Genomic DNA, 12303 nt, shown 5'->3' with positions numbered 1-12303 from the left:
TAATATCCATAAAACTGTGAATGATAAATGCTGGTGAGGTTGCAGAGAAAAAGGAACTCTCATACATTGTTGGAGGAACTGCAAGATAAGTGCAGCCTCTACGGAAAATGGTATGGAAGTTCCTCAAACAACTGCAGACAGATGTACCATATGACCCAGCTATCCCACTGCTGGGAATATACCCAGAGGAATGGAAATCATCAAGTCGAACTTATACCTGTTCCCCAATGTTCATCGCAGCACTATTTACAATAGCTAAGCATTGGAACCAGCCCAAATGTCCATCATCAGATGAGTGGATATGGAAACTGTGGTATATGTACACAATGGAATACTACTCTGCTATATAAAACAAATACTGCCATTTGCAACAACATGGATGGACCTAGAAAGAATTATATTGTGAGACAAGTCAGGCACAGAAAGAGAAATATCACATGTTCTCACATATTTGTGGGAGCTAAAAATAAACACATACACAAGTAAACTGGGGAGGGGGAGGGAAGAAGACAGAACAATCACAATTCCCTCAAGTTGATACGACAAGTGAACAACTTGTTGGGAGGGAGGGGGGAGAGGGAGTGGGAGAGTGGGGGCGAGAGGGGGGAGAAGGAGGGAGGTTTCGGTGATGGGCTACAATAATCAACCACAGTGTATATTGACAAAATAAAACAAAATTTAAAAAATAAATGAAATAAATAAATAAATAATAAATAAAACAAAAACAAAAACAAAAACAAAAAAACCCCAGCTCCAATTAGTTTTCATAAAGACTTAAGCACCCTGGGAAACTGCTCCAACTTTCCAGTGCTAAGTCCCATCTACCTTGCTACTTAAGACAAATTAAGCTATAAAAATTTATCTGTTCATTGCTCCTCAATAACAAACACTTTATGTATTTAAGAAAAAGCACGCTGAAATAAAAGGATTAAATTTCATCATACTCACAATTAATTTGAACAGTGAAAGACTGAAATGGTAAAGAAACTATACTATCTGCCTAAATCAAGGACTGATATTGTGAATAATGTGAGGAAAAAATGAAATTAACCAATAATGGGAAAGGATTTATAAAAAACTGTTTTTAAAAAAATAAGGTATATATTCTCGTAAACTTCCTTCAGTAGTCTAAATAAACTTTCAAGTGTAAAATAAAAGAAAAATTTCAGATGATGATATAGTTTTAAACAGCAGATGATATATTTCTAATTTGCATTTAAAAGAACATATTCTTCCTCTTGTTGAAATTTGTAATGCCCACAAAAGTATTCACTAGTGACTAGGAGGAAGGGAGGGAGGGAGGAAGGGATGGACAGAGAAAGAACATGACATGGGAAAGAGCACATGGCAACTATCAAAGGAATTCTTCACTGGGGAATCCAAGTGTAAATAATATAGATGATGTTACAACAACTTGATTATTACTTTTAAAATGAGAAATAATTAAAATAATTTTAATTCTTTAATGTTAGAGCTTCATATGAAACACTGATATTCACTATAATTAACATTCTATTGGAAAATGTTGGATAGATTGCATTAACTTATTTCCCTAGGTTTGATTTTGGGGGGGATTTGTTTTTACTTATTGGAAACACATCAGGTTACTTGATATGGCCTGAAAAAAATTAAAAAAAGATATTTCACAGCATGGGTACAATGTGAAATTGGAGAATATGTTAACACATGCTGACAGCTGTTTTAAATGAATCGGTACAGATATATCCACTGAACCCTCTGCAGAACAGAGGCTAAGACAAGACTTAAATGTAGAGCACTGGTGTGGTGGCAAATGGTGAATTATCATTACAGAGGAATAGCTGTAGTTTCTTGTCTTTATTATTTTTTTTAATTAGATTTATCTTAGGGTGGTAATTCCCTGTGAGCCATTCTCATTTTAAAGGTGCTAAATTGCCCATCTCACAAATAATCAAGTTGTTGTAACATCATCTATATTATTTACACTTGGATTTTTTTGAATTGCTCCTATTATGCAAATCAAACAGCAGATGATATATTTTGAATTTCCATTTAAAAGAACATATTCTTCCCCTTGTTAAAATTTGTAATGCTATTATGGGTCTGGTTTCCATTTATCAAGCACCAATATAAATATTTTTTTCTTCATAGAGTACTCTGAATATATGCAGTTTTCTCATTTGGATACTATTAATTTTTCCATAGATCATATACAAAAGAAATTCCATCTGTGGATAAAAGGACCTATCTATAGTCATAATAAAAATCTGTAACGCTAATTATAATCATAGTAGTTCCTAGTATTTATTAGGCCTTTTCTCTGTGCCAGGACTCTTCTACGGGCTTTACGTGCATTAATCCATTTAATCCACCTAGTAATTCTAGGAGGGGGGTACTATTAATAATCCCATTATACAGATGAAGAAACTGAGGCACAGTAACTTGTCTAAGCAAGCTCTTCAGAAGCTAGAAGAACCTAGGATGGTTCATCAGGAAGGAAGTTCCTGAGAAGCAAATGGGTCCTTCTAAAAAGTACTTGTTAAAGAAATGACAAAAGTATTTATGTTTCAAAACTTTAAATATGTACTCCCTTGCATAAGAAAAAATAAAATAAGAGAGTCCTATGGTCTGAATGTATCTCCCCAAATTCATATGGTAAAACTTAATGAGATAGTATCGAGAGGTGGGGCCTTTACATGGTGATTAAATCATGAGGGCAGAGCTTTAATGGATGGGATTAGGGTTCTTATAAGAGCTTGAGGGACATGGTTTGCCCCTTTCTGTTGCTCCCCTCCAGAGGATGCAACAGGGTACCATCTTGGAAGAGAGAGACTGGGCCCTCACCAGACACCAAACCCTCCAGAGCTGTGAGAAATAAATTTATGTTATTTATAAATTACCCAGTCTGTGGTATTTTGTCATAGCAGCACAAACAGACTAATACACAGACCCATAATTATAAGAGCTTGAGGGACATGGTTTGCCCCTTTCTGTTGCTCCCCTCCAGAGGATGCAACAAGGTACCATCTTGGAAGAGAGAGACTGGGCCCTCACCAGACACCAAACCCTCCAGAACTGTGAGAAATAAATTTATGTTATTTATAAATTACCCAGTCTGTGGTATTTTGTCATAGCAGCACAAACAGACTAATACACAGACCCATATTTTACTAAGCTTCTTAAATCAAATTAATAAGAACTAGTGGTAAAGACTGCATATAACACACTGTGGCTTAGTCTTTGTTATCTCTTACTCTCTCATAGTTAAAATCATTTATACTTGTTTTGGTGAGACAATCATACACCAGTCAATGATCCTACTTAGATTCTGAAATAGGATTCAGATCCTATTAACACTGAGAATTTTAGTGATGGCAGGAAGGGTCTTACACATCCTCATTTCATAAGGAAATAGAAAAAAAGACACTGTCAGGGGTTCCTAAATTGGAGAATGGGCTTGTAAAGGGCTTGTGTCCATGAACTGTCTGAAATTAGTGTGTAAATAAAGTGTGTAGGTGCCTTTTGTTTTCAAGTGGTATTTAAAATGTTCATCAAATTCTCAAGAGGATCCAGCTCCCCCAAAGAATTACTGTTAACTGCATTAAGTGACATGCCCAAGGTCACATAGCTGCTTAAACTGGGATTTAGTTTCTAGTCTCCTGTCTTCTTATTCAGTGACCTTCCCAATATACTTTAAAAACTAATATTAAACAAATAAAAACCTCACCTGAAAATCATTTGTGTTATTTATTCCTTGGAATAATTCACTTTGACTGGAGTCCAACCATACAACTGAAGACGTCTAGCTCTATCATACGTATATCAAAATGCCTAGAATCTTCCCAGCCAGAAAGGCACTGTGTTTGAATTAGGTATGATGTGTGTAGGCACAGCTGTTATGACTTCAAAAGTGGCTGGAGGCCCAAGTGGTCTATTGGGGGAACAGTGGCCTTGAGTCCCACTAACATATATTAATATTTTATCTCTGCCACTTCCCAGCTATTCATTAAAAACGTCAAATAATTTATTAATAATGTTTCAGTTTCCTCATCTGTAAATTCAGATAATAAAAAGTAACTGTTGGGGTTGTTCTGAACACTATACAGAAAATTCATGATATGATGCCCAACATAAAATAGATACCCAGATAATCATATCTGTTATAACTGCTTGTCTTTGTTGAATTGAAATGCAGCATTTAAATTTTGCTTTATATTTAGACTTGGCTGAAAATTTTATAAAAACCCATGTCCATATGGCTTTTAACCTGAAATATTAATTATAATCCTACTAATGGAAATACAGTACTGGCAGCAGTGAAGATTAATTATATTTTAGAACAAAACTTCTTTTTTAATCCAGCACTTTAATTCACTAATGTTTGCAAGTTACAAGGCATTATAATAAATAACCTGTTACTAATTGATATTCCTGAATTTATAAGAAACTGAAGATACATAAAAAGATATTAGAGGTAAGTAGATTGATCAGCTGTGGAATCAGTTACAGATGCACTTGACCTTATTTCTGCAATGTTATGACTCTGATGCATTTGGCCACTGACGATTCCCCATATTTTGTCATTGCTTCAGGCTAGTTATGCCATAAAATAGGAAATGACATTCTAAAATGTAATGTGTTATCCATCAGGCTAATGCCAAGTGATTAAATGGATTTTTAGGCAAAAAGATAAGGCTGGGTTTTTAGATCCATGCTAAGTAACTTAGGCACAGTCACAAACTGTATCAGTAGGAAAGTACTGTTAGTAATGTGGGCCAGTGGAAACTCGGGTCGAGGAATCCGGAGAGCTGAGTTCTAATGTGAGCTATATTATTTATACACTGTGCGACTCTGGGCCAATTCTGTGTCTGAGCTTCAGTTTTCTCATCTCTAAATATGGATAACTATATATCTTGTAAAATATTTCTACCACTCCTTTCAGTAGACTGTTACGTAGAATAAATAAAATAACTGATATGAAACTACACAGAGATAACTCTTAGCAGCGAGAAAGACATTGCAGCTGATAAAACTGATACTCAGAGAAGTCAAGGTTACCTAACTAATTAGTGACAGAGCAAAGACTCAAACTCAGATTTCCTCGTTCATCATATTTTGGTTTGTTCATTTCTCTTTTCCTAATTCAATAAAAGTATACTTTCTGAAGAACTGTGGATTTTACAAGATTAAGCATCTTACATATTTTGTGTATTCACAAACAAGTACAAGCTTCCATTTGGTCTTTATTTGAAAATATTTATCTAAGTCATTAAAATAAATCCTGCCACTATTCCTGTTCTTTTTCAGGAATTACAATTTTCTNACATGGTGATTAAATCATGAGGGCAGAGCTTTAATGGATGGGATTAGGGTTCTTATAAGAGCTTGAGGGACATGGTTTGCCCCTTTCTGTTGCTCCCCTCCAGAGGATGCAACAAGGTACCATCTTGGAAGAGAGAGACTGGGCCCTCACCAGACACCAAACCCTCCAGAGCTGTGAGAAATAAATTTATGTTATTTATAAATTACCCAGTCTGTGGTATTTTGTCATAGCAGCACAAACAGACTAATACACAGACCCATAATTTACTAAGCTTCTTAAATCAAATTAATAAGAACTAGTGGTAAAGACTGCATATAACACACTGTGGCTTAGTCTTTGTTATCTCTTACTCTCTCATAGTTAAAATCATTTATACTTGTTTTGGTGAGACAATCATACACCAGTCAATGATCCTACTTAGATTCTGAAATAGGATTCAGATCCTATTAACACTGAGAATTTTAGTGATGGCAGGAAGGGTCTTACACATCCTCATTTCATAAGGAAATAGAAAAAAAGACACTGTCAGGGGTTCCTAAATTGGAGAATGGGCTTGTAAAGGGCTTGTGTCCATGAACTGTCTGAAATTAGTGTGTAAATAAAGTGTGTAGGTGCCTTTTGTTTTCAAATGGTATTTAAAATGTTCATCAAATTCTCAAGAGGATCCAGCTCCCCCAAAGAATTACTGTTAACTGCATTAAGTGACATGCCCAAGGTCACATAGCTGCTTAAACTGGGATTTAGTTTCTAGTCTCCTGTCTTCTTATTCAGTGACCTTCCCAATATACTTTAAAAACTAATATTAAACAAATAAAAACCTCACCTGAAAATCATTTGTGTTATTTATTCCTTGGAATAATTCACTTTGACTGGAGTCCAACCATACAACTGAAGACGTCTAGCTCTATCATACGTATATCAAAATGCCTAGAATCTTCCCAGCCAGAAAGGCACTGTGTTTGAATTAGGTATGATGTGTGTAGGCACAGCTGTTATGACTTCAAAAGTGGCTGGAGGCCCAAGTGGTCTATTGGGGGAACAGTGGCCTTGAGTCCCACTAACATATATTAATATTTTATCTCTGCCACTTCCCAGCTATTCATTAAAAACGTCAAATAATTTATTAATAATGTTTCAGTTTCCTCATCTGTAAATTCAGATAATAAAAAGTAACTGTTGGGGTTGTTCTGAACACTATACAGAAAATTCATGATATGATGCCCAACATAAAATAGATACCCAGATAATCATATCTGTTATAACTGCTTGTCTTTGTTGAATTGAAATGCAGCATTTAAATTTTGCTTTATATTTAGACTTGGCTGAAAATTTTATAAAAACCCATGTCCATATGGCTTTTAACCTGAAATATTAATTATAATCCTACTAATGGAAATACAGTACTGGCAGCAGTGAAGATTAATTATATTTTAGAACAAAACTTCTTTTTTAATCCAGCACTTTAATTCACTAATGTTTGCAAGTTACAAGGCATTATAATAAATAACCTGTTACTAATTGATATTCCTGAATTTATAAGAAACTGAAGATACATAAAAAGATATTAGAGGTAAGTAGATTGATCAGCTGTGGAATCAGTTACAGATGCACTTGACCTTATTTCTGCAATGTTATGACTCTGATGCATTTGGCCACTGACGATTCCCCATATTTTGTCATTGCTTCAGGCTAGTTATGCCATAAAATAGGAAATGACATTCTAAAATGTAATGTGTTATCCATCAGGCTAATGCCAAGTGATAAAATGGATTTTTAGGCAAAAAGATAAGGCTGGGTTTTTAGATCCATGCTAAGTAACTTAGGCACAGTCACAAACTGTATCAGTAGGAAAGTACTGTTAGTAATGTGGGCCAGTGGAAACTCGGGTCGAGGAATCCGGAGAGCTGAGTTCTAATGTGAGCTATATTATTTATACACTGTGCGACTCTGGGCCAATTCTGTGTCTGAGCTTCAGTTTTCTCATCTCTAAATATGGATAACTATATATCTTGTAAAATATTTCTACCACTCCTTTCAGTAGACTGTTACGTAGAATAAATAAAATAACTGATATGAAACTACACAGAGATAACTCTTAGCAGCGAGAAAGACATTGCAGCTGATAAAACTGATACTCAGAGAAGTCAAGGTTACCTAACTAATTAGTGACAGAGCAAAGACTCAAACTCAGATTTCCTCGTTCATCATATTTTGGTTTGTTCATTTCTCTTTTCCTAATTCAATAAAAGTATACTTTCTGAAGAACTGTGGATTTTACAAGATTAAGCATCTTATATATTTTGTGTATTCACAAACAAGTACAAGCTTCCATTTGGTCTTTATTTGAAAATATTTACCTAAGTCATTAAAATAAATCCTGCCACTATTCCTGTTCTTTTTCAGGAATTACAATTTTCTCTTAAGAACTGCTTAAACATGGAGCAGACCCCAATGGTAACCGGATTTATTAAAAACTGAATTGTTTCCACACTGCTTTCCCTACAATTCAACAACTGAATGCATCTTGTAATTAGGGCTCTCTTGAATTTATTCTGCATTTTTCCCAGCATAAGTGAGATGACTGTGATTTGAAAACATGTCATGTAGTGTGTGTTATTATTTTCAAGAAGTTCAATAAGCATGATGGTGCCCATACACAATTCCTGATTCTTTTATTTTTGTTTCCCCTGTCTTCCTTTTAGTAGAAGTAGGGTATAAGTTTGCTCTACTAAACAAAGATAAAGAAAACATGAATTACTGTGGCCACTTCCAAGTTTTTCTTTAAAGTCTGTCCGATCACTCTGCAAGGTAATATGAAGAGAGTGGTGAGCACCATTGAGAGAAGAATAACAAAAACACCCAAATTAAAATCCTCAACCAAAGACATTTAAGTTACTGACACAGGTGGAACCCAAATCAAGCACATTAAGTTTTCTAAATTGTGCATGAAGTTAACTTAACACCGCAATATACTTGAAAAATCTGGCCCTGTGTTAAAGCTGCCTTTATAGGAGAAGCCTCAGTTAGTGGTTCTGTGGTTCCAGCCACCAGCATTTTCTCTTCTGTGCGTAAGCCGCAGGATGATTGACTGCCCCCATAAATACCTGCTGGTTAGGGCTTAGTCTAAGATAAAATGCTGTTCATGGTTGTAATCTAGATTAAAGCTCTCTGTATAGTCCATAAACTTCAATTAAATGCTTCTAACCTTTTGCATAATACTTAACATTGAAAGATTTTTGGTTTTTAGGTTAGCTCTAGATTTAGGGAATATTTGTGGGCACAGAGCTATAAAAAGGCAGGTTTTAGTCTGATTTAAGTGCTTTTGCTTTTATACTGTAAAAGTAGCATAGGAATGAAATGCACATAGTTTACAGCTATCATAATAAAGGTACAAGGATGTAGTTTTTTGTCCCTTGACACACTTTCCTGTTAAGATGTGGAAAGTAACAGGTTAAGGAAAATAATGACAAAGCGAGTGAAGTACAGGGAAGTGTAGTATTGAATGACCTAATTCTCGTTGGAAACAAAGACCATGCCAAACAGATTCTCAACTTACATTCACTTTTTTTATTTCTATAATTTACCTTGCTTTGCTAATAGAAGAAAAGATTCCTCTCTCTGTGACTTGGATTTTCTTATTTACTATAGACATTACTTAAGGGACCTGAGACAAGACATTTTACATTTTAGAATTGGAAACACAAAGATGATATGTAAACCTTATCTGCTAATTATCCACATGTATTGATTATAGTATCTAAACAAGATTTGAACAGGAGCAGTTATGTATTTGACACTATCCTGCCTGAACTAGCATTGGTGAAATTTTGATGAACTTAACCTTTTTCCATTCTGAAAAAAACTGATTAACTATTGAACACCTAGTATCTTTGGATGCCCCCCCCCCAAAAGGATGATACTGTTTTCTGCAGTCAAAATTAAATTAATTATTAGAATTTTACAAGATATATCTGTGTACACAACACCATTTTGAGGCAAGGGGGGCTACAGATATGGGTTTGTTCAAATAAGAAAAGGTCTTGTTCCCCCCAAAACAGAAATAAATGTATTGGTTCCCTTTAGTGCTTACTGGGAAAGCTTTTAAGCAGAGTCTCACTTTTAATTCTGGACACTAAGGAGGTGGTAGGACTTGGTTGGAATTATGAAATAAAATGGTGGTCATCACAGGTCTTGGAAGCAGAAAAAATAGAAAGATACTTGAATAACTAGAGATGAACACGTTTGAAATGTGAAGTCCTAAAAAAGCATTAGGTCTGAAGCTGGTATTATTCAATGTTCTATAAAACATCTGCAAGAGGGTAAACAGTGAACTTTCAAGTGTGAAGAGGTCACAGAGCTCTTCTGGGCACCCATAAGGATGAATGTGGTATGTGACAGGTGGTGGTCCAGGTTCACTGTTAGCACAGGGAAAGATTCAAGTGGCAGCGTAAGCTACTTTCTAAGGATTTTTCAATCCAATCTGTTACTATAGACAAAAGGACCAGCAAGAGGTCGAGTGTGGAGCATGGACTCCCAGTTGTTTTAATATACCATGTGCACGGGATTTATCATTGGTGAGAGGTAAATGGAAAATACCCTCCTTATGGATCCTTAAGGGAAGGTAGGCATTTTTAAGGAGTAACTCTCATCTTTTAAGGAGCAATCATTGTCTCTGGAATACACTCCTTACTGCAATTGTGAGAGACAGATTACAAAGCAGTCCCCAAATTAGATATACCAGACGTTTCCAATGTGCTTAATTTATGTTATATTAATCACCACATTTCCAACTCCTGACCTTAGATTATCTCCAGTAAATAACCAGATTTATTTGCAAACAAACAATCCCCTACCCCTCCCCTTTAAAAAGTAACCAGTTAGTTTATGGGCCTCATCTGACAATCATCCATCCATTCATAACCATCAACAACCATAAAGAAAATGGGCAACTTCAATTTGCTTCTCATATAAAACCATCAACTACATTGTCAAGTCTCTCATCTAGGGTAGAGGCAAGAAGGTAATGAGGGATGTTCCTGTGCCATATGGTGCCAAGGATACTGTGTGCCTGTGTAAGATGCACAGTCAACCCTCGGTATCCAGGAGGCATTGCTTCCAGGACCTCCCATGGCTGCCAAAGTCCATGATGCGATAGTCCTTGATATAAGATGGTGTAATATTCCACATAATCTATGCACATCTTCCTGTATACATTAAATCATCTCTAGATTACTTATAATACGTAATACGATATAAATGCTATGTAAATAGTTGTTATACTATCTTGTTTAGGGGATAATACCAAGAAAAAAAGTATGTGCATGTTCAGTACAGACAGTTTTTTCTCAAATATTTTCCATCCACCGTTGGTTGAATCCATGGATGCAGAATCCACAGATGTGGAGGACTGGCTGTATTTGTGTGAGAAAGAAAAAGCAAGAACCAGCTATACCCGAATCTTAAGTAGCGATTTTAGTAGATGGCTAATAACCTAGCTAAAACTATATCCTCACGCACATACTTTGCCCATGAAAATAAAGGTCTGAATAAAATCTGCATGTCCTTACCTTCTATTGCTGAGAGGAGAACCCGGGAATGATCATATGCGATGACGTTTGCATATCTATTCTTTGGTTTGTTTACTTCCAAGTTTGAATGTTCCCATGTGAACTGCTGGCCAGGGTCAATCGACTTTAAAAGAAAAACAACACATACGCATAATCAATACTGAACAACACCGAATTATAGGCGTTTATCGCAAGTAAGAAACATGATTTAAAAAGAAAACTCTGAAGCCATACTTCATCATGATGATCCTAACTGTGAAGCTGAACACTAATATAACCAGCACACCATGAAATGATTAATCATAGTAAGAAACAGTGATAGTCACCAACATTGATTCAAACAAAAAAAAATCAATATAGATGTTCTGTTTATATTGAAAAGGCAAGTTTTTTTTTTTTTTTTTACTTTTCCATTTCCCTCTCTGCTGCTGTAGTTTACAAGTTATCTTGGTTCAATATTTCTTCCAGCTCTTTGAACAATATTTTATCTTGATTATTCCTCCCTGTTCTTTCCTATCTGGACCTCAGCTTGGTCTCTGAGTTGACTGGTCTCAGGCTTTACTATTTGCTCTTCATTTCCATGCTCACATCTTAATGGCAATTTAAGGTTTGGGCTGTTTCTCCAAACGCTGATATTACATGGCAGTTTGTATAATTCAGACAGTTAAGAATAACAGTGAAGAAGGGAGGTCAGTTAATTTTAATAATCACCTTAGTCAGAATGTTAATTTATAGTGCAATGAAGAGTCCAATGATTTTTCTATTTATCATATCTTTTCATTTATTGTTATGTGTTATCAGTATGTTTATAGTTTGCTCCTTTTTATTATTTTAATCTTGTTTTTTTCTGATTTTTAGTGCCTTTTTATTGATGCTTTAGTTCAACAAAAATTATTCAATATAAAATAAAAATTGCACATATATAAAATATATAATTTTTTGATAAGTAGAACATTATTATTTTGAGATTGAATTCAGGTTTGATTAAAATACTCTAGGGGACTCTTTAATTTCCTGCATGTTACAGGAATCAAAACATCTTTTTTTTCATCATAGGATACTGACATATTTTTAAGACTTTTAATTTCATGGTATATGGAAACATGAATTCAGTAATTACATAAACATGATGTTAAATGATCAAATTCAAGTTTTCAAAAGTAATGATAAAATAGGTTTATAACCAGGTGAAATTTTTCAAAAATGTGAAGATACTAGTTTACGTTAATAGAATTTTTGGCAGTGACTTTTGATGCTGGGTATTTTAATTCCTTTCTGTGTAGAAGTTGAAAGTCAAACATATACAACAGCTATTATAATATGAAGATACGTACACTTTCTGTTAAAAGACAGAGTTCAGCGGGATAGCAAAACTCACAATTGTAAAGCATTAGCCTATTAATAGTCTAGAACAACCTCCAAACAAATTATCAG

The 12303-nt window shown here is 35.0% G+C and overlaps 1 protein-coding gene across 1 annotated transcript in view; it reads right to left on the bottom strand.

The window, feature by feature from the left end:
* PTPRD (protein tyrosine phosphatase, receptor type, D) overlaps nt 1-10993 on the bottom strand; it is a gene marked incomplete at its 5' end in the record, with an annotated part of 84340 nt that extends 73347 nt beyond the window's left edge. The window contains one exon of the mRNA XM_008578822.1: nt 10870-10993. Coding sequence (XP_008577044.1) covers nt 10870-10993 — 124 coding nt within the window. The remainder of the gene's footprint in view (nt 1-10869) is intronic.
* Between the last annotated feature and the right edge of the window lie 1310 nt (nt 10994-12303).

Source organism: Galeopterus variegatus, unplaced genomic scaffold (assembly GCF_000696425.1).
Source record: "Galeopterus variegatus unplaced genomic scaffold, G_variegatus-3.0.2 Scaffold1765, whole genome shotgun sequence".
Lineage (NCBI taxonomy): Eukaryota > Metazoa > Chordata > Mammalia > Dermoptera > Cynocephalidae > Galeopterus > Galeopterus variegatus.
This window is presented reverse-complemented; position numbering and strand designations above follow the sequence as displayed.